The sequence below is a fragment of the Cnephaeus nilssonii genome, assembly GCF_951640355.1.
Source record: "Cnephaeus nilssonii genome assembly, chromosome: X".
Taxonomy (NCBI): Eukaryota; Metazoa; Chordata; class Mammalia; order Chiroptera; family Vespertilionidae; genus Cnephaeus; species Cnephaeus nilssonii.
The window spans coordinates 18,292,488-18,316,383 of record NC_137071.1 but is presented as its reverse complement, the minus strand read 5'-3'; the positions used below and the strand labels follow the sequence as shown (position 1 = coordinate 18,316,383).

The following is a 23,896-nucleotide window of genomic DNA, read 5'->3' as shown; positions in this document are numbered from 1 at the left end:
TATTTGTAGATATTTTAAAATCTAGTCTGATAATATTTTTCTTTTTTGGAACATTTAATTCATTTATATTTAATGTAACTAATATACAGCATCACATTGTTGCCCATTCCATTCTGTATTTTTCTCTTCTTTTCATTTGAATTATTATTTTATGTCAGTTTTTCCTTTATTGATTCAGATAGCACATACCCATTTTAATTCTTTTTATGATTACCTTCACTTACCAGAGTCTAGTGTTGATACTTTTACCTTCTTCCTGGTTGAAACAAGAACATTAAAAATACCTTAATTCCATTTACTTACCTCCTGACATACTTGCTATTGTGCTGTAATTTAATTTTCTGTATGTATGTATATGTGTATGTATATATGTGTGTATAATATTCAAAAGCTATACAGATTTACTGTATATAAGTTAATAATACACATTTTAATTCCCTTAAGACATTATTATTTTATATAGTCAGTGTTCCATTAGATTTTTTACATGTTTACTTCTGCATCTGTAGCCTTTCATTTTGGGTCAGTTTTCTGTTGCTTTATGATTTCTTAGTAGGGGTATGCTGGATGTGAACTCTGCTTTTATTTGTCTGAGAATATTTCATTTTCATTCTTGATGGATATTTTCTCTGCAGGACAATACAAGGTTGGCAGTTGTTTTTCTTTCTGCTCCTTAGAGATACCATTACACAGTCTTTCAGCTTCCATTTTTGTTCTTGAGAATTAAGCTATCCATCTGTTGCTTTGAAAGTAATTTTTTCTACCCTTGGGATGCTTTTAAGTTTTTCTTTGTCGATTTTCACTTAGGAATTCATTTAGATTCTTAAATTTGTTGTTTGACATCTTCCATTGTTTTTCAGCCATTCACATAATGTTTCTGTCTCTTTCTTCTGGGATTCCAATTAACTGTGTTGGATGTTAGACCTCCTCACTGTATCCTCATGTTTCTTACCCTCTCTTCATTCTGAGCTTTTCCCACTGACCTATCTTCTGATTCACTGTCTCAGCTGTGTCCATTGGCTGTTAACCTGTGCATTAAATTCTTATTTTCAGTTTTTGTATTTTTCAGTTACAGAATTACTTTTTGCTTCTTTTAGAAATCTGTTGTGTCACTTTTTATCGTTTCTACTTAATTGCTGAGATCAAGTTTGGTTTTCACCTCCTAGAACATAGTAAACATAATTGAAAATCTATGTTTGATAATTCTAATATATGGAGGGCCTGTGAGTCTCTTTTTGTTGTTTCTACAGCTTTTAATCTTATCCTCTTGTCTCCTCATGTGCCTGATTGTCTTTAATTATGTGCTGAAAATTTGTTTAAAAAATCATCTGAGCCGAAACCGGTTCGGCTCAGTGGATAGAGCGTCAGCCTGCGGACTGAGGGGTCCAGGGTTCGATTCCGGGCAAGGGCATGTACATTGGTTGCAGGCACATCCCCAGTGGGGGGTGTGCAGGAGGCAGCTGGTCGATGTTTCTCCCTCATTGATGTTTCTGGCTCTCTGTCCCTCTCCCTTCCTCTCTGTAAAAAATCAATAAAAAAAAATCATCTGAGATCAAGAATGTCTTCCAGAAATGATTTTTTTTTTGGTGGCATCTCCTTGAGGGAATCCAAGATTACTTAGTCTAATCTCCACTTTTGAGATTTTTCTGGGCCAATCAGATGACTCAAGGCCAAGTTACATTCAGTGTATGGCCTGATTAATTTCTGGTTTACCCCTATTTCTAAGGTGCAGCCCTTCAGGTTCTTAACCTGAAGGTAGGGGAAGAGGATTTTCCTTTTGTTCCTCTCTGCCTATCAGGCTGTCAGATACAGTTTAACCTCTTGTTTCTTCAAAAATGCTTGGCTCACCTCTCTGAATTCCAGTCCTTTAATGGTTATGGCGCAGTTTTGTAATCAAACCCATTAAAATTTAATAACTAGAAATCAAGGGGAGCCGTGGGGACCCCTAATGGTTTGCCAGAGATGCAACTAAAGTTCCTCTTCCAAGCTTTCTCTAAAGCCAAAACTTCAGAAAAGCTTTAGCCATCCACTCTGCTGTTGCCAGCTCTGCCTTAGGTACTAGAGGTGCCTGACTGGGAAGTAGAACTGGGTGGTTCAGGCAGTCAGATGAATTTTCTGTTAGTATCTCGCAACAGAAACTTCATTTGCTGAAATTTCAGATAGTAAAAATGTATAAATGGCTGCATTCTTTTTTGTGACCTTATGTTCACGCTGCCTTCTTTAAACCTTTCACAGTTTGAATTTTACCTCTTTGGTCTTTTTCCTTTTTAGGACAGTGTCTTCAGCCTTTTCTTCAAGTTTTTTTATCATGAATTATCACATGTCAAACTGGACAACTCATCATAGTTAAAGTTTCACCAGTTGACAAATTAGAGGTAAGGAGTGTATATTTGTGTCTGTGTATTCCTGTAATATATTAAAAACTTTTTTTGAAAACTAATCCATGTTGTTATTGATATCACCTCACTCCATTATCCCCATCCCTTTTGTGCATTTAAGAGCAGGGAAAAAATGTTCAGGTGATTTCATGTTTTAGGTTTAGGCCCTAAATCAAGACTCTAAGCAAGTTTTTTGTACAATTAATTTGTTATTAGAAAGCTCAGCAGCAAATGGAAGGGTAACTCAGGAGTTGATTTTGAATAAAGGACACTAATCAATCCTAGCTAGGTCACAGATCCCCAGTGGGTGGAGCTGGTGGAGCTTGAAAGACTTGCCCCATGGAGTAACTGGGTGTGCATGCAAATGCTGGTCTTCCAACTTCCTAGTTTTTATTGTAATTTTTCTTATTCTTAGATATGTGTTCAATAACTGAGTTGTATAAATGATAAATATGGTATTATGAACAAATCAGGATATAATTTTTTAAATGTAGCATAATTCTTTCTTTGAGCCAAGAAAGGCTATTTTACAATATCAGCTTTGATTTTTAGATAGCTTGTTTTGCCACCTTATAAAGATGTTACCATTCTTTTTAACAGCTGTTTCCTAGTATAAAAACATAGGTGGGTGTGTGTTTTAACGTAAACACTGGACAAGATATTATGAGGCCTGTTTTATAATCTTGGCTTTTAAGCAAGTTTTTAAATCCCTCTAGCCTTCAGTTACCTTCTTGTGTAAAACAAGGTTGAGTTCGGAGAAAGCCTTGGCACTATTGACATTTGGGCCAGATAATTAGTTGTCAGGGGCTGCCTTGTACACTGTAGGATATTTAGCATTGTCCTTGGCCTCTGCCCACTAAATGCCAGTAGCGCCCCTCCCCAGTAATGACAACCAAAAATGCCACCAGACATTGACAAATGTGCCTTGCAGGGCAGAATCAACCCCAGTTCAGACCCCTAGATTAGATGATGTGTAGAGTTCCTTCCAGCTTTATACTTTTACTAGAGGCCCAGTGCACGAATTTGTGCATGGCTGGGGTCCCTTGGGGTGGCCACAGTCCCCCAGCCTTGCAGCCCCTCCTGGCACCCCGCCTTGGCCTGGCACTGCCCCCTCACCTGCTCCACCATCCTGCCTGCGGGGCGAATGATCGCCCGCCCAGCTCCCTCAACACCTGGGAGCTGGGCAGCGGTGGCAGCACCCCCCCCCCCCCACTGCTGCTGCTGGTCGCCTTCTGCGGGGCAGTTGGGCCCCTGCTCCCACCTGCCTTGGCCTGGCGCCGCCTACTCACCTGCTTTACCATCCCGCGGTCCTGCTCTCGCCTGGGCCCATCAAGGCCGGCAGCGCCTCCACTGCCGCCTGCTTCCAGCTCTGTGTCATCAACGCCCGCCATGTTCTGCGCCACCCCCTGGTGGTCAATGCATGTCATAGCGAGCAGTCGAACTCCCAGTTTGAAGGATTGCCTGAGGGAACAATTTGCATATTAGGCTTTTATTATATAGGATACTTTTTATTTATTTTATTTTATTTTTCTTTGCACCCCAGCTTAAATATCATCTCTTCCATGAATCTTTCCTCAGTGCTCATTTTCCTTGTTCTATCTTAATTGTTTCTTTTTCTGAAAATGCATTATAGGACTAAACCCTACTCTATTATGAACAAAGGATTCAGGAGTATTGTCAGGCTAGATATTGTTAAATAAATTATTTTCAGTGGCATTTTTGTAAATCTTTTATACCCTTACAGTAGGCCGCAATTTGTGATCTTGAATCTCTAGGTTAATGACACTAATAACTCATTTTTTAAAATCATTTAGAAGGCAGGAACCTCAAATAGAATGTGAGGGAGCTGCACAAAACACAGCAAGGCTGCATTTGGAAAACGTCACATAAAAATTTATAACAGCCCAGCCAGTGTGGCTCAGTGGTTGAGGGTCAACCTGTGAAGCAGGAGATCATGGCTCGATTCCCAGTCAGGGCACATGCCCAGGTTGCCAGCTCGATCCCCAGTAGGGGGGCGTGCAGGAGTCAGCCAATCAATGGTTCTTTTTCATCATTGATGTTTTCATCTCTCTCTCCTTCTCCCCCTTCCTCTCTGAAATCAATAAAAATATATTTTTAGCCAAAACCGGTTTGGCTCGGTGGATAGAGCGTCGGCCTGCGGACTGAAGGGTCCCAGGTTCGATTCCAGTCAAGGGCATGTACCTTGGTTGCGGGCACATCCCCAGTAGGGGGTGTGCAGGAGGTGGCTGATCGATGTTTCTCTCTCATTAATGTTTCTAACTCTCTATCCCTCTCCCTTCCTCTCTGTAAAAAATCAATAAAATATATATTTTTAAAAATATATATATATATTTTTTAAAACATTTTATAACAGAATTGTTTCAACTTTCATATCCAGAAGTTTCTCAAATAACTTCATTTTGTTAATTCAAAACTGCTATCCAGATAAAAGTAAAAAGGTGCTAAATATTTTTCTTATGTAACCTAGACTACCTCACCATATTCTAAGTCAGTATTTTGCAAAGCAATCCACAGCAAGAAATACATTATAATCATGATCTAGAACACATACATCCCTCAGACAAGTTTTTTTAATCAGTATTTACCATTACTGTGTGTGAAACACTGTAATATATTCTGTTATATTTATTATTTTTAAAAAATACTCATCATCACCCTATAAATTTATTATATAATTTATTTAGAGGTCACAGCCCACCATTTGAAAACCACTGTTCTAAGTAATCTATTTAAGTAATAAAATGTGGAGATGATCTGCTTCTTGCATATGTTTCCAACAGGCTGTCCTGTCTTTTTTTTTAATAATATCATTTAATAATTGACCCGACAACCAGAACAAATTAGTTTTTCAATTATTTAAAAGTCCTACATAATATTTAATGTGAACAAGGCACTATAGCTGAAAGGGCATGTTTGGTTTTCATTCTCAAGATTTATAGTGATAAAACCTAGAGGAGAATTAAAAATTAATAAACAGTATTTCAAGTGCTGAAAGTGATAACAACACACCATGACTTTTAATAAGCATTTAGGAAGGGTAGAAAGATTGAAAATTTGATGGTAGAGATTAACATGAATGTGGGGTGGATTTTGCATTGTCATGTGTTAGAAGATTGGAAAAAGCAATTACATATGATAGAAGACAGCATTCATGTAGGTGCATAGTACTTCTTGCTCATGCTTGAAGTTCATTTATTCGGTAATGTTTAGGATAAAGTAACAGAAATTAAGATAAAAAGAATAGTAAAGTGCTGAAATTATACAGTATAAACAAGATATATTATTTTAGCTCTACTGTGGTTATAAAATGAAGTGGAGTTAGGAGATTAATTAGAAACTTGTGTGCATGATGGCTCTGCTATAAGCCAATATTTGCCCTAAAATGATAAAGTTAACATTGAATTACCAGGTTTACCAGGAATGAAGATAGTTTCTAAATGATGGGGAGAGAGAATGCTCACTTGTCAAAATAACCCTTTATTAAGGTGCTACTATTCTATGCATAATTATTCTTCATAGAACAAAAATGGGTTATATAATCGTATTTTTAGAAAAGTGATATGCTGTTTTAGCTATGCAATAGAAAATGTTATAGTTGCTTGATAGGCCCAGGCACATCCTTTCTTCTCTAAAAAGAATTGGGGTGCTTAGGATGGTAAGTCACAACCAGATGTGCTGCATAAGCCTTAAGAAAATGAGTGGTGGACTATCTTTTTTTTAAAAAATATATATATATATATCTTTATTGATTTCAGAGAGGAAGGGAGCGGGAAAGAGAGATAGAAACATCAATGATGAGAGAGAATCATTGATTGGCTGCCTCCTGCATGTCCCCTACTGGGGATCAAGCCCACAACCCAGGCATGTGCCCTTGACCAGAATCGAACCTGGGACCCTTTAGTCCGCAGGCTAACACTCTATCCACTGAGCCAAATCAGCTAGGGCTGGACTATCTTTTTGTCTTTCTAACTGCTGCTGTAGAAGATATTTGTGACCTAAAGGAAAAGAAGATTCAGCTTGTGATGATAATTGGGGAAGAACCACCTGCCCTAAAAGTGTGGTCTAGCCTTCTGTCTCCTTTTACTTTAAGGCATCAGAGGTTTATGAATTCTTGTCATTCTTCCATGTTGAGTTTGGAAGTTAGCAGAAGGATAACTATCTCATTTTGTTAGACTTCCAGACTACTGAAAAGAAGGTGCTTTCAGAACTGGAGATGTGAATAAGACGCCTATGCCAGGGCTCATGAACCACCTTGAGGTAATTAAAAAAAAATTTTTTTACATAGATTTTATTTTTCAGAGCAGTTTTAATTTTACAGACAAATTGAGAAGATAATACAGGGAGTTCACATATACCCTGCACCCCATTTCCTCTCTTATCAGTAGCTTACATTAGCATGGTACATTTGTTAAAATTAATTGAGCAGTATTGAAACATTATTATTAATTAAAGTTCATATTTCAGTTAATTCACATTTCCTTCATTTTTACCTAATGTGTTTTCTGTTTCATGTCTCCTGAGGCTCCTCTTAGCTGTGACCGTTTCTCAGACTTCCCTTGTTTTGATGACCTTGTCAGGTTTTTTTTTTGTGTGTGTGTTTTAACATGTGTATTTTAAAATTTTTCTATTAAATCTTTATTGTTGAAAGTATTACACATGTCATCATTTTCTCCCCATTGACCGTTTCTAGCCTGCCCCCGCCCCCGCCCCCTGCCCCAGGCCTTCACCACCCTATTGTCTGTGTCCATGGGTTATGCATATATGCATACAAGGTCTTTGGTTGATCTCTTCCCATCCAGCCACCCCTTCCCTCTGAGATTTGACAGTCTGTTCCATGCTTCTATGTCTCTGGATCTATTTTGTTCATCAGTTTATTTTGTTCATTAGATTCTACATATGAGTGAGATTGTGTGATACTTATTTTCTCAGACTGGCTTATTTCGCTTAGCATAATACTCTCCAGGTCCCTCTTTGCTGTCTCAAAGGGTACTAGATCCTTCTTTTTAACTGTTGCATAGTATTCCGTGGTATAAATGTACCACACCTTTTTTATCCACTCATCTATTGATGGGCACTTGGGCTGTTTCCAGATCTTAGCTATTGTAAATTGTGCTGCTATGAACATAGGGGTGCATACATCCTTTCTGATTGGTGTTTTGGGTTTCTTAGTGATCCTAAAAGTGAGATCACTGGGTCAAATGGCAGTTCCATATTTAATTTTTTGAGGAAACTCCATTCTGTTTTCCATAATGGCTGCACCCATCTGCATTCCCACCAGCAGTGTACTAGGGTTCCCTATCCTCCACATCCTCACCAGGACTAATCTCTGAGTCAAACCAACTAGGCCTTGACAATGCTTTTGATGATTCTTTTAATGTGAATATTGTTTTGGTTCATGTATATCTCTTGAAAATATAAAAGAATATGAAATAGATGCAGCATTTATGTGACTGTTTGGATTCCACTGTAATGAACATCATATAGGATGATTGTTTTAGAAATTATTTGGGGAGAAACCAAGATGGTGTTATAGGTAAACACCTGAACTTGCTGCCTTGCACAACCACTTCAAAACTACAACTAAAAGACAAAACGGACATCATCCAGAACCACAGGAAGGCTGGCTGAGTGGAAATTCTACAACTTGAAGGGAAGAGAAAAGCATACTGAGACTCAGAGGAGGTGCAGAAGTAAAGTGCGGAGGTACAGAGGCACGCGCAAGGAAAGGGCTGTCAACTGAGGACTCAGTTGTCTTTTTAAATCAGGAGGGAGACACAAGCTCCTGACTGCTCTGAACTCCAGTTCCAGGCGAGACTCTGGGGACCCAGACTCATACGGGGGAAATTGGACTGTCTGGCATCGGGCCGGAACACGAGGGCGGCTTTTTCTCAGAGGTGCTTGCAGCCATTACCGCGAGACACTGAGACCCAGAGGCCTCTTAGGGCAGGGCTGAAGGTCAGCCATTGCTGTTTGCTCCACCCTGTTGATTCCCTGAGACCCCGCCCCACCCCATTTACAACCCCACCCCAGCTATACGCAGAGGCTTTTGCTTATGAATGGCCTGGCCCTTTGCAATCTAAAATTACCTAACAAACTGCAGCTGGGTCAGAGAGCCCCAGAACTTCCAAGGCTCCACAGCAGCTTGCATTGCTACACAGCTGGGCCTCATCTGGGAACCTCCAAACACCAAACAAAGAAGAGGAATCTGCAGATCTCTCCATAGCTCCTGCTGGGTGGCCTCAGGCAGAGGCTAAATTTGCACCTCCTTGGAGATCCAAGAGCCAGTATACCCAGTAGTCAGAGTGGGACCATCCAGATTACAACTCCTCAGATCCATAAGGGACACACTGAGGGGGCAGACTCAGTGAGCACCAAAGCCCCACTGAAGCAAGTCCTGCTCCATAAGGGTGTCTCCAGCACAGAAGTTCTCCCATCGTAGACACAACTGATCCTCACAGCCAATTGGCCTGGAGGTCAGTTCCTCCCAGTGATACCAACAACAATCAAGGCTTAACTACAACAAGACTGTGCATTCAGCTCACAAAGGGGTACACCAAGAGTGTCCACCTCAGGTAACTGGGGAGGCTGAGCCACTGGGCCCTATAGGACACCTAGCACATAAAGCCACTCTATCAACACAGGGAAGCAGCCAAAATGTGGAGACAAAGAAACAGGTCACAAATGACAGAAATGGAGGAAAGCAAATGACTGGATATAGAGTTCAAAACCACTGTTATAAGGTTACTCAAGAATCTTCTAGAAACTTCTGAGAAATGTAGTGATACCCTCGAGGATATGAAAAAGGACCAATCAGAAATTAAGCATACACTGACTGAAATAAAAAATAATATACAGAGATCCAACAGCAGACTAGAGGATCACAAGAATCAAGTCAAAGATTTGAAATACGAAGAAGCAAAAAACACCCAACTGGAAAAGAAAAAAGAATCCAAAAATATGAAGATAGTGTAAGAAGCCTCTGGGACAACTTCAAGCATACCAACATCCGAATTATGGGGGTGCCAGAAGAAGAGGGAGAGCAAAATATTGAAAACCTATTTGAAGAAATAATGACAGAAAACTTCCCCTACCTGGTGAAAGAAATAGACTTACAAATCCAGGAAGCGCAGAGAACCCCAAACAAAAGGAATCCAAGGAGGACCACACCAAGACACATCATAATTAAAATGCCAAGAGCAAAAGACAAAGAGAGAATATTAAAAGTAGCAAGAGAAAAACAGTTCGTTACCTACAAGGGAGCACCCATATGATTGTCAGCTGATTTCTCAAAAGAAACTATGCAGGCCAGACGGGAGTGGCAAGAAATATTCAAAGTGATAAATAGCAAGAACGTACAACCAAGATTACTCTACCCAGCAAAGCTATCATTCAGAATTGAAGGGCAGATAAAGAGCTTCACAGATAAGAAAAAGCGAAAGGAGTTCATCATCACCAAACCAGTATTATATGAAATACTGAAGGGTATTCTTTAAGAAGAGGAAGAAGAAGAAAAAAGATAAAAATTATGAACAACAAATACATATCTATCAACAAGTGAATCTACAAATCAAGTGAATAAAAAATCTGATGAACAGAATAAACTGGTGAATATAATAGAATCAGGGGCATAGAAAGGGAGTGGACTGACAATTCTCAGGGGGAAGGGGGTGTCGGGGGTGCGGGAAGAGACTGGACAAAAATCGTACACCTATGGATGAGGACAGTGTGTGTGGAGGGGGGGGGGGTAAAGGTAGAGGGTGGGGTGGGATCCAGGCGGACGGGAGCTATGGGGGGGGGGGGGGGAGAGGAACAACTGTAATAATCTGAACAATAAAGAATTTTTTTTTTGTTTTCAAAATTTTTTTATTACTTTATTCATTAAGGTATCACATATTTGTCCTCAACCCCCCCCCCATTCCCATCCCAAACCCCTCCACACGCATGCCCCCACCCCCCTGTTGTCTGTGATCACTGGTTAGGCTTATATGCAAGCACACAAGTCCTTTGGTTGATCTATCTCCCTTATCCCCACCCTCCCCTACCTTCCCTCTGATGTCTGATAGTCTGATTGATGCTGTTCTTGTTCTTCAGTCTATGTTGCTCATCTTTTCCCCTAGATGAGTGAGCTCATATACTAGGAATACACTTATAGGAACCGAAAATGAGACAAGCAATAATGGTTATGCTGAGAGGCAAATGAATCAGACTATAGTGAGTTTCTTTCTGGGCCAACAGTTCTTTTGAGTCCCAATTTCTATGTCCAACAGTTGTTAATGTGTACATAACAGCAATGATATCTCAGTTCTGGATGGTGGACAAATGGTTGTAATGCAGGTCCGACCCTCCCTGGTTTTTTAAAAAAGAAATTATTTGGAAGACTCATTTAGGGGAAATAATAACTTTCACGGGGAGGGGACATGGGCAGTTGGCCAGCCTGCCTGCTGGTTGAACTCCTGGTCGAGGGGTCAATTTGCATATTATTCTTTTATTGTATAGGATATACACTAAGTGGCCAGATTATTATGCGTTCAGAGGTCATAATAATCTGGCCACTCAGTGCAGTGTGTGTGTGTGTGTGTGTGTGTGTGTGTGTGTGTGTGTGTATCTCTATGAAAAATCCTGAAATTAGGACTCTTACGTCTGCCAGTAAAAGATTATTTGTTATGCCACAATATCAGACATTTCTTGTTGCTGTTTACCTTGAAAAATTCACATTCTGGTACAAAAACTCTTGTTGTAAAGCAATTTTGGGGTTAAATTTTACAGTCTTTAAGTGATGACATTAATAAAGTCTTACCATGTATCCATCGGTATAGGAGAATAAAGGCTAAAGCATAGACTTCAAGTTTGTATCCTCTTTGCTGCTTAACTGTATGATCCACAGGCAAATTATTTACCCTCTCTGTACCTCATATTTCCTCATTTGTAAAATATGGATGGATATTACCTCTCCTATGGGATTTTAGTAGGATTAAATGAGATAAAGCATGGTACATAGGCTCAATAAATATGATCTATAATCAAAACCTGCGAAGCAGCAAGAAAATGGATGAAAGTTCCAAAGGTTTATACTAGTATACATCTCTTTGTTCAACAGCTATTATTTGGACCAGACCAATCAGGAAAATGATTAAAATGATTCTTTTTTTAAATATATTTTTATTGATTTCAAAGAGGAAGGAAAAGGAATAGAGAGATAGAAACATCAATGATGAGAGAGAATCATTGATCCATTGATGGGCTGCCTCCTGCATACCCCCCACTGGGGATCAAGCCTGCAATTTGGGCATGTGCCCTGAACGGGAATTGAACCATGACCTCCTAGTTCATAGGTTGATGTTCAACCACTGAGCCACCATGGCCTGGCGATTCTTTTCTTTTTTTAATCTTAAAAGTCCTCTTAAGGCAAAGCTAACTCTTCTTCAAACCTGGGAAATGCTCGCCTCACCAAACTTAGCATGGTGATAGTAGTCAGCCTGGAATACTGTTGCTTCCCTAGGCCCCACTTCGGGGTATTCCTGGGATTTTACAGGAGGGGCCAGGATGCTAAAGATCTCGTGACACATGGAACAGGCTTGCGTGATGAAGAATTGTGTTCCAGACTACCACATCAATAGCATACCATTAAGACGCACTAGACTAGACTAATACCGTACTATCTATAAGCTTCTCTTTCGAACACATTCTGGGTGTCACAGATCCAGCAACTATGTCAATGAATAAAGCAAGGCTAGGCCTCAGCGTCTGGGACACTAGACACTAGGCAAGATGGATAGTATATGTCCTTTCTAAACCAGGGAGTGACTGCTTAGCTTCAACCAGATGCTAGATCTGATTTTTCAGAGGAAAGCTAGATATTCAAATTTTTACATAAAATTTCAATTTTAAAGTGTGGCTCAACTTTTTTTTTTTTAACTCTGACCAAGCAGATGGGTGGGCTGGATTCAGCTCACAGACCATTGGTTTGTAACCTGTAATGTAATTATTTTAGTAAGTTAGCTAAAATTCTGGCACAGGTAAACAGTCAGGGCCATAACAGCACTGACCATATTTGCTGGGCTCAGAAAAGTTTGTGAAAAGAAAGCACTAGGTGTCAAGGTCATTTTCTAGAGTTTGGAGAATTGTAGCATCACAAGAGAGCTCTTGGAGAGTTTCCTCTCTTTGGAAGGAGGAATTCTATTGGGAGAAATTCCCGCAGCTGCTGTGTCTTGTGGTGCTAGCACTCCTGAATTGGGGGAGGGTGTAGCTGCACTACTGGAGGAAGCCTGAGTGATTCCACACTAAGCATACTATTCTAAGCCCCCAGTCTTCGTCCTGCCTTTAGAAATAAAGGCTTGACCCCACAGACTCTCCTGGGTTTTGTGGCTATGGAACTGTTTGATTTATGCCTTCACTATTTCTTCTTTCTTGATCTAGGGTTACTGCCTACATAGCTCCACAGTCCACAGCTGTGGCCATCTGTGTTTTTAGTGGGGGTGTTTCAAGGGTGTCTCAGGAATTTGGTCACATCCTATTCTAACCAGTACAGTTCAGATAGGGCGTGGGTACTCTGCCTGGTTTTAAGGTGTCAAATCATCACTTTAATATTGTATAAAAACTAGCATCTCAGTATAATGTTAAGAGACAAACTCCATGTGTACTTTGCATAGTTGTTGCATACATTGATATACACTTCACCCTTGAATTTGGGGGTTTAGGGGTGCTGACCCCATGCAGTTGAGTATCTGTATAACGTTTGATTCCCCCAAAACTTAATTGCAGTTGTCTTTCAGTATGCATGGGGGATTGGTTCCAGGACTACTCCCCCCACTCCTACCCCCTGCAGATAACAAAATTTGCAGGTGCTCAAGTATCCTATATAATAAAGAGGGAATATGCAAATTGACTGTCACTGCCACAAAGATGGTGGCACCCACAGCAGAGGTGGGGGTTTCCGTAACACAAGATGGCTGCACCCACAGTGGAGGCCGAGTTCCCATAATGAGCCTTAACGAGCAATCAGCAGGGACCTGAGGCTGCGCCCCACCCCCGCCCCCATGGGGCTTGACAGGGGGCCTCAGGCCGTGCCCTCCACCCTTGCGCCAGGCCGGGGGACCTCAGGCCACGCCCCCCGCCTTGGGCTAGGCCGGGGGACCTCAGGCTATGCCCCCTGCCCAGCGGGGCTTGACAAGGGTGGGACCAGCCGGGTATGGATATAGCCCAATGGGCAGGGGCGGGGGCAGCTGGGTCTGGGTCTCGCGCAATTTTGAGGCACACAAGGGTGGGTGGAGACTTGACTCTGGGTCCCATGGTGCACCCCAGACTCAGACAGGAGGAAGATTTTCATGTACATTTTACTAATTTTCTTTTATCTCTTACAATTCTATTATAGAGAAAGGGCAAATAGCAATATTAAAATATTTCCTCTAATTAATCCCCTTTTAATGTGCACAAATTTTGTGCACCGGGCCACTAGTCCTATATAATAAAGAGCTAATATGCAAATGGTTCTTGCGCCCTCGCGCCAGGACCGGGGGACCTGAGGCGGTGCCCCCTGCCCAGCGGGACTTGACGGGGGACCTGAGGCTGCACTGGAGGAGTTGAGGCTGCGCCTGGCGCCAGGCCGGGAGACATAAGGCTGTGCCCCCCCCCCCCACCCAGCGGGGCTTGACGGGGGACCTAAGGCTGTGTCCCCCGCCCTGGCACTGGGGCTGGGGGACCTGAGGCCAGGCTGGGGTACCTGAGGCTGCGCCCCCCACTCCAGGGCCAGGGGACCTGAGGCCACGCCCCCCACCCCGGCACCAGGCTGGGGGACCTGAGGCTGTGCCCCCCATCTGGCGGGGCTTGATGGGGGACCTGAGGCTGTGCTCCCCGCCTGCTGGGGCTTGATTGGGACCTGAGGCTGCACCCCCTGTCCGGCGCCAGGCTGGGGGACCCGAGGCCGCGCCCCCCCCCCCACCCCGCGGGGCTTGACGGGGGTAGAGCTGGCCGGGACTGGGTCTCGAGTGATTTCAAGGCACAGGTGGGTGGGGACTTGACTCTGGGTCCCACGGCACACCCCAAACTCTGACAGGAGGGAGATTTTCATATACATTTTACTAATTTTCTTTCATCTCTGACACTTCTATTATAGAGAAAGGGCAAATAGCAATATTAAAATACTTCCTCTAATTAATTCCCTTTTAATGTGCATGAATTTCGGGCCACTAGTCTTATATAAAATGGCATAGAACAATGCATACAGTCAGCCCTCTGGATCTGCAGATTCCCAACCAAGGATCAAAAATATTGTTTTTTATCTGAGGTATGTTGAATTTTCAGATGCGAAAGCCAAGGATACATATGGCCAACTGTATATTCATTGAAAAAATCTGCATATAAGTACACTTGTGTGGTTTAAACCCATGTTGGTCTAGGGTCAACTATATGTGGACAAGAATAGATTATATGTTTTGACCTATATCATATCCAAATCTATAAGATAGTATATGACAATGCTTCATTTTCATTGTATTCTATGGGCTTAAATACAAAAATACATTACTGTAAAACTTGAGTGTTTGGTGGGGGGCGTGTGTGTGTGTGTGTGTGTGATCTGTCCTGGGATTTCTTTTTTTCTTCTTTATTGATTAAGGTATTACATGTGTGTCCTTATCCTCCCATTGCCCCCCCCCCCACACCCGTGCTCTCCCATTCATGCCCTCACCCCCTGGTATCTGTGTGCATTGGTTATGCTTATATGCATGCATACAAGTCCTTTGGTTATTTTTATTAATTTCTGAAAAGAAGGGAGGAAGAGAGAGAGAGAAACATCAATGATGATGTCATATCCTTTACCCCTAAATGCTTCATTGCCTAATTCAAGTCAGTAAATTCAGTAATTAATAGAATACTTTTTCTGATCTACCATCCACATTTCAATTGATCCATTCATTTTAATAAATATTTTCCCTATTTAGTATAGGATTCAGTAGTCTAGGATCAGGTATCCAATTTAGTTGTCATGGCTCCATCTCCTTTAATCTCTGATATTTTTCTAGCCTTAAATCTTTTATGACACTGGCATTTTTAAGATGACATTCTCACCGTCTCCTACTCTCTACATTTTTTTAATAGAACATTTCTCATTTGGGGTTTGTCTGTTTCCTCATGAGCCATTTCAGGTTATGCATCCATGACTGGAATACTATAAAGTGTTATGTTCTTTTTGGGGTATCACATCTGGAGGTAAACGCTGTCTATCTGTCCTTTATTGATGATGTTTATTTATTCACCCAGTCAAGATGTTGCTCAATTTATCCACTGTATAGTTAAAAATTTCCCCCATGGAATTAATAAGCAATTCTTTGGGGAGATACTTTAAGACCACTTATATATCCTACTCCTAATTCATAATTTCCCCTAGATTTATTAACCATTGGTGATTTTTGCTAGAAGCAGCTTGTATACTGTGATAGCTACAAAATTATTTTTCCAGCTCTAGCACTCTGCATGTTTCCAGTTGGATTCTACTCTAAGCAAAAGCTCTCCCTTCTCCATCTATGTAAGTGTGTACTTTTAACTATTATTGATATGGATTTATGGGTTCCTCTCTTCTACAGGCCTATAATCCATTACTATCCTTAATTATTTTGGTGCTTAAACTGTCACAGATTTGGCCAGTGGGAGCCTCTTTAAGCTGACTCACAGGTCCTGTGACCAGCTCCCATTATTTTTTGAGTACTTCCTCACTCTCTGGCATAACAGCTAATTTCAGGTGGAGCTTCAGTTTCATGAGACCTTCAGGTACACAAGTGGCTTCAGTATAGTGTTTGGTTCTCCTGTGAGGATAAGCACAGCCTGCTGTGGTAGCACAGTGGAAAGTCCTCTAGCCCAGTGTAGGAGGAGAGGCAAGGCAGTAGGACTAAGGAAGGGGGGTCATTGGAAAGTGTCAACTTATAGGATATAGGGTATCGGTATGACTTGGGGAATCAGAGGGGAGGGAGGACAATAGAAAAGTGTCTCAGGCAGATAGATGGTTGTGGGATAATGCCCTGAAAAAAGGTGGTACAGGACATCTGTGCAAAGGATGGAGACAAGACCAGATTTGCATCTAAGTAAACAAATACTCTAGCTGTGATGTGGAGGAAGGCAAGACCTATTGGGAGACCAGCAGGAAGTTGATGAGAATAATATTCAGACATGCCCTGAATAATAGTAACTAATGCTTCCTGACTTATGACTGTTTTCCATTTAAATTCTACTACTGTTATTTCCATTTTACAGATGAAGCTTCAAAGTTGTAAGGATTGAATATCTTTTCTACAGACTAATAAATGCCAGAACCAGGATGTAAACCATGACCCACTTGATCTCACACACTGTTTAGTTGGTTGTGCAAGAACAGGAAGTCAAGGATCACACCCTGGTTTCTAATTTTGTTAACTGAGTGGTAACATTCATGGAGAGAACAGAAAGCCTTTGGGGAAGGGCTGTGGTAAGGAGTTCCTTTTTGGACATAGTGACTGATATATTTGGGGATATCCTTATGGTGCTGTTTTAGGCAGTTGGTTATATGTCTGGAGTCTTGGAGAGAGTATGATGCTTAAGATATCAAGTTGGGAATCATCAGCCTTTAAAAGTTTTTGAAACCTTAGTAGTGGGTGTGATCACTGGGCAAAAACAGGTAGAATAAGAAGAGGCAGTTTAGGGCAAAAACAAGGGAAACAATAACGTGATAGGAGGGAAGAAACCATACTACTATGGTGTCACAGAGACTGTGAAAAGAAGGAGTGTGATCAGTAGTGTCAGATGCTTCAGAGGTCAAGGGGCATAGGGAGCAGAAGATATATCATCTGGATTTAGAGCCAGAGAGATGATGGAGAGAGTATTTCAGTGGAACAGTGAGATGAGCCACATTAGAACAGACTAAGGAATGAATTGCAGGGATCAGTATAGTACAAGGTGTCCAGAAGGCCCATGTATGTGCACACCGGAAGTGATCTATATTCTTCACCCACATTTTACTGTTTCCCTCATGTTCCTTAGACATCTTTTGTGTAGATGGCTAGAAGTCATTAAGCAGTCCCTAATGGCTCTTTTTACCTATGGTTAGGCAGAGTCTTATACATAGGAGCTTTGTGAACACCTTGTAGATACAAAGAGTACATAACTCTTGATAGTCTTGGTTTGGAAGGAAGAAGATACATCTAGATGCCCAGTAAAAGTCAGCAGATTGCATGCAAAATGAAATTCTGTGCCTTTAATGAAAGTGAAATTTAGAGATTCCATAAAAAATTCAATAAATTTATTTTTAATTATAAACCAGCAAAAGTAATTCAGTATTTTATTTTTAATTGTTTTTAACTTTTAAAAAATTGATTTCAGAGAGAGGGGGAGGGAGAGAGAGACACACACACACATTGATGTAAGAGAGAAACATTGATCAGTTACCTCCTGTGCATACCCTAACCGGGGATCAAACTGGTGACCTTTCTGTGCACAGGATAATGCTCAAGCAACTGGGCCTCACCAGCTGGGGCAATACTTTTTATGTAAAATATTCTGTGTAGTAGTCTACATTGCTTTAAGTAATGGTATGATTTACAGTTCTGGGACCTATTTGCAAGAAATAGAAGATTTGGTGTGGGATAACTCTCCCTTATGTTTTGGTTTAGACATGTGTCTTATAATTATCGCTTCCATGGAATCTTATGAAGATGCAGGTGATTATTTCTCATTCTTAAAAATATTTGACTATCTAGTGACTGAACACAGCAGAAATATTATTAGATTGTATGGTTTACACTGTATGGGTTTTTTATTTTGTTTTGTTTTGTTTTTGCCTTTTGAAAATGGGAAATTGCCTGGTTGGTGTGTTTCAGTGGTTGAGCATTGACCTGTGAACCAGGAGGTCATGGTTCGATACCTGGTCAGAGCACACGTCTGGGGTTGCAGGTTTGATCCCCAATAGGGAGTGTGCAGGATGTAGCCAATCGATGTTTTTCTCTCATAGATGTATCTCTCTCTCTATCCTCCCTTCCTCTCTTTCTCTAAAAAATCAATAATAAAAAAATAGTAAAAAATGGGAAATAATAAACCCTGGCCAGTATGGTTCAGTTGGTTAGAGCGTCGTTCCATACACAAAAGGTGGCAGGTTCAATCCCCCATTAGGGACCGTGTGGGAGGCAACCAATTTATGTTTCTCACATTGATATCTCTCTCTCTCTCTCTCTCTCTCTCTCTCTCTCTCTCTCTCTCTCTCCCCCTCTCCCTCTCCCTCTCCCTCCCTCCCTCCCTCCCTCCCTCCCTCCCTCCCTCCCTCCCCCCTCTCTGTTTCTCAAAATCAATCCTATATAATAAAAGGCTAATATGCAAATCAACCGAACTGTGGAACGACCAGTCACTATGACATGCACTGACCACCAGCGGGCAGATGCTCAACACAGGGGCATGAATGTCATGCACCGGGTCTCTAGTCTTCTATAATAAAAACATAATATGCCAATGTCCTGTTGGCCGTTCAACCAATCAAAGCAAAATATGCTAATTATATGCTAAAGCTGCTCAACTATGACGTGTGCTGACTACCAGGGGGCAGACTGTCTGACTGGTAGGTTAGCCTGCTGCTGGGGTCCAGCTGATTGGGACTGAGAGAGATGGGCCAGGCACACCCTGGAGCCCTCCCGCGGTTCCTTCCTGGCTGGCCAACATCCCACAACCCTCCCCGGCCCCAATCATGCACCGGTGGGGTCCCTTGGCCTGGCCTGCACCCTCTCACAATCCGGGACCCCTAAGGGGATGTTGGAGAGCCAGTTTGGGCCCGATCACGCAGGCCACACTAAGGGACCTCACTGGTGCACAAATTTGTGCACTGGGCCTCTAGTTTTTAAATAAAAGGGAAATAAGGATTGAAAAGTAGGTTGTTAATTGACCCTTGTGCTGCTAGTTGATTTATGATTTCATTATTATTGCACAAGTTGCCTTATTTACATGGGTGCTTAACTCAACTAGTGTCAGTATGCTTGGGGGTCAATTTCCTCTGCTTAAACTCTAATCTCACATCCTGCCATTTTAGCACCTGTGCCAGTGGCATCAGAGCTAGGTGAAAGCCTAGCTGGGAAGGTCTGACTATTGATGGGCCACCAGCATCATTTTTTAAAAGAAAGGATTGCATATTTCCAATTTTTTTACCCAGTTATTTCATTTAGATATTGGGCTTCCTTCACTCAGACTTCAAATTCAAACCTTTTGGCTTCAAAGTACAGGGAGAATATAAGGCAAACAGGACAAGCATGCTTTGTGGTGATATTATCAAGTCCTTGTATCCTTATTTTATTATTTCAGACATAAAAATAATTGTGCTGCTTTAGAGAAGTGATCTGATAGCCCTTGTGAAAACATGAGTAATTACATATATATGTAGGATTTCTCAAGGCTGGAAAAGTACGGTTGCCAAATAATACTACTATGTATTTTTAATGTAACAGCTTTTTTTTTGAACAATTAACTGGAATTGAAGTTTAGGGGGGTTTTGGCTTTTCTTACTTGTGTTTAAACCAGTGATGGCTATATTACATCAGGAAAGTCTTCGGCTAGGTTGAATTTGTCAATTTTCCAACCTTCCATTTTAATATATTAATGGTTTCTCTTTGAATAAAATGAAATATGTAATTAAATTTAACCATACCTTAATTTCTTTTAATAGAAAATGACTTCGGTGTTGGAAGACCATTGCTATTGGAAAGCCGGTTAGCATCCATTTCCTAAGAGAAACTTGACCACCATTTGCTCTGGCATGGCGCAAAGCAGTCCACAGCTTGATATGCAGGTTCTCCTTGACCTCCGACAACGTTTCCCTGAGATTCCAGAGGGTGTGGTGTCTCAATGCATGTTACAGGTAGATTACCCACCAATGATAGTGATATTAAGATACATTTTACCTTATTAGAGCTGGCATTGTGTTGTGGTAACTAGAACTCTGTTAAATTTTCTTGTGTAGGGGTCAAGGGTGACACTTAGAGCAGGATTTCTTAACTTTGGCGCTATCAACATTTTAGATTAAATAATCTTTGTTATGGTGGTTAAAAAAAATGTAGCAAATAAGATTCTCCTCATATATCAATTGCTTGGGCTGTGTCATCAGTCCCCAAAACTGTAGAATTGAATTTTGAGTCTCAAATTTATAACTTGTTGGACTACATACTTTTGAGTCTATTTTTGAAAGTTTGTAGAGTTCACTCTCTTTCTTACTGTTTTTCTACTTAGTAAATGCCACTAAGGCCACTTTCTTTAATCACATTCCTTTTGTCTTGTCTTCTAGTGAAATAAAGATCTTTTATCTCTGATAGACCATGTCTTCCCACTCAAGAGGCAGTAGACTCTTATGTCATCCTTCAGAGGATCTCAGTGTTTGGGGTTACACATTTCCCTGTTTAGTTGACATTTGGGAGCAGCACTTCTGTCTTGCCCACTGGATTCCTTCACACAATCAGTTCAAACTCTACCTTACTACAGTATGAGTGGCTCAGGATATAACCTAAGCATATATGCAGTTGAGATTAATGATGATTAGAGAGAGACTCACAGAACAGTGGTGGTAACAGAGGTAATTCCTTTGTTTGCAAGCCCTTCTACTAGGTCTAGAACTTTGGGTCAATTATTTTAGTGTTATAGCTTGTCTTTGTTTTTTTCTGATACACATTCCAATTGAATTTCTGCTCTTTAGCCTCTCAATTTGGTCTCTGGTAGAGTAATGGAGACACCGGACAAAGTGGGGTCCTCTTCCTCACTGGGTGCTTCCAGGGATGGAGCCCTTGGGATATCCCAAGAAAAGACATAGAAAAGACATAGAAAACCACTCATTCTCCCATGCAAGTATCAGAAAGATACTTGCATGGGAGAATGAGTGGTTTTTATTTGTGTGGAATTAAATCCCTGTGTTTCCAAAGTCCCATTTCCTTTATCCAGTCTAGAAGAAGTATACCTAGGGTTTCAGTAAAGCTAGAAGCAAAGTTAGTGTCCCAAGTTTCCTTTCCATGTTGAAGACCGGTTCAGTTCAGCATCAGGCTAGTTGCAGTCCATTAGTCCATTGCGTTCATGGCCATGTGGATGAATGCAGGGAAGCAAGATCCACAAGCCCAGAGTCACAGGAGTCCCAAGCGAGCCAAGCCACACCCATTCTGGCCAAAGACCTCTGTTCCCAAGTGTGACTAACAGAAAATCACCTTCCCTAGTCATCCCAACTTTACTGGGCATGCGTCTGTCTTCCCTTTGTCTAGTCCCCTTCCTCCAGTGTTTTGCAGGGAACATGCAGAAATGTCTGGCCTTCCCTTTGCTCCTTTCCTATCTATCTATTTATTAATCTATCTATCTATCTATCTATCTATCTATCTATTCATATCTCCTTATCTCCCTATCTATCTATCTGTTTATCTATCTAAAAGGCTAATATTTGCCCTAACCGGTTTGGCTCAGTGGCTAGAGCGTCGGCCTGCGGACTCAAGGGTCCCAAGTTCGATTCCAGTCAAGGGCATGTACCTTGGTTGCAGGCACATACCCAGTAGGGGGTGTGCAGGAGGCAGCTGATTGATGTTTCTCTCTCATCGATGTTTCTAAGTCTCTATCCCTCTCCCTTCCTCTCTGTAAAACATCAATATGTTTTAAAAATAAATAAATACAATTTAAAAAAATAAAAGGTTAATATGCAAAGTGTCCCCTTGGGAGTTCAGCTGGGAGTTTGATCACTCACTATGATGTGCGCTGATAACCAGGGGGTGGCACAGAGTGAAGGAAGGCCCCGGCCGGCAGCCAGGGAAGGAAGGCCCTGGCTGGCAGCTGGAAAGCCTAATCGGCCCTGATCGCCAACCAGGCCTAGGGACCCTGCCCATGTACGAATTTCATGCACCCGGCCTCTAGTTATTAATAATTAGCTTATTACAATGACACCAAAAGTATTTCCCACTGGAGTGAAACTAAGTGGGGCTCTGTTTTAAAGCACTAGCAATCTCCTTGGGCCCCACCTAGCTCTGATCTTTTTATTTTATTTTACTTAGTTCTTTTTTTAATATATTTTATTGATTTTTTACAGAGAGGAAGGGAAAGGGATAGAGTTAGAAACATCAATGAGAGAGAAACATCGATCAGCTGCCTCCTGCACACCCTCCCTCCCCCGGGGATGTGCCCACAACCAAGGTACATGCCCTTGACCAGGATCGAACCTGGGACCCTTCAGTCCACAGGCTGACGCTCTATCCACTGAGGCAAATCAGTTAGGGCTTTACTTAGTTCTTTATCACCTGTAATTTTTCGTGGCTTAGTTGTTTTCATGTTACTTACTAAACTGAAGGAATGCATCTATAAATTCAACTCAATGAACATTTGGTGATAACTTACATTGTCATTAGTCTTCTACTTTTTTGTTCCTTTGGAATTAATAGAGTTAATTGATAGGGAACTTACCTCCTACTGGGTCAGGAAATATATGATACTCAGTAGTTTGCATTTAAAACATAAACCTTACAACCTGTCTCGGGGCTATCATCCCTCAATTTAGGATCACTTTTTGAAAGTATGATGCTTTTTTTGTATCGGTCCTTTCCATAGAGTTCATATACTGTATGTCTTCATAAAAATTATGACCTCTTTAACTAAAGTTTTGATTGTTTTATTCTTCATGCTTACTGTTTGAAAAGTTTTTAATCCATTTATTTTGTTTGTAAGATATTTACCAGGTTAAATATGACATTTGAATCTATTCTGGTGGTATTCTTTTTAAAATACTTAAATATCTTTTTTTGTGATTTAAATATTTTTCATAGGAAAATTTACTCAACTTGTCACTGTAGACATATTTGAAATAAGCTGACAAAACCAACTTTGTGTCATTTTGAATTTGGATCCTTTTTGCAGCAATACTAATTAGGCTACCTATTTCAGTGTAGAAAATATGAAATTTCCGGACCATTAATACAAATGTCAAATAGTGAAGTGTCCATAACTGCTCTAGGTTTCAAATAAAACTCTCTTCAGTTTGTGTTCTCCTCTTAATCCATCGGTTTATAAAAATACTTTAAGGAGATAGTCTTATTTTCACTTTTCATATTTTTTTTCTTCAGCTATGTAAGTGACATTTGAATCCTTTGGCTCCAAATTTGCTTAATATCTAGCTTTTCTCCCTTGATCAGCATAATTTCCAAGAAAGATAAGGAAAAAACCCAGACTTTGAATTCTAATTATTTTCTTTTTAAATTTTAACATTATGTGTGTTTTTTCTGTGGATCATAAAGTATTTTTAAAAGTATTTGAATTTGATTTCAGAGAGGAAGGGATTTATATGCCCTGGCCGGTTTTGCTCACTGGTTAGAGCATCAGCCTGCAGACCGAAGGGTCTCAGGTTCAATTTCTGGTCAAGGGCAGGTACCTCATAACTCAGTTGCAGGCTCAATCCCCACCCCCCAGATCAGTGCTCATGGTGGAGGCAACCAATCTGTGTCTCTCTCACATTGATATTTTTCTCTCCCCTACTACTCTCTAAAAAT

At 41.1% G+C, this 23,896-nt stretch overlaps 1 protein-coding gene across 5 annotated transcripts in view; it reads left to right on the top strand.

Annotated features, from left to right (window-relative positions):
- Nucleotides 1-23,896, top strand: part of TAB3 (TGF-beta activated kinase 1 (MAP3K7) binding protein 3) — a 70,776-nt gene that overhangs the window by 12,957 nt on the left and 33,923 nt on the right. For 4 of the 5 annotated variants that reach the window (XM_079765096.1, XM_079765098.1, XM_079765094.1 and 1 more), the window contains exons 2-4: nucleotides 2,272-2,375; nucleotides 6,572-6,656; nucleotides 20,065-20,256. In XM_079765096.1, coding sequence (XP_079621222.1) covers nucleotides 20,155-20,256 — 102 coding nt within the window. In that variant the 5' untranslated portion in view covers nucleotides 2,272-2,375; nucleotides 6,572-6,656; nucleotides 20,065-20,154. The remainder of the gene's footprint in view (nucleotides 1-2,271; nucleotides 2,376-6,571; nucleotides 6,657-20,064; nucleotides 20,257-23,896) is intronic. The other variant, XM_079765097.1, reaches the window with a different exon arrangement.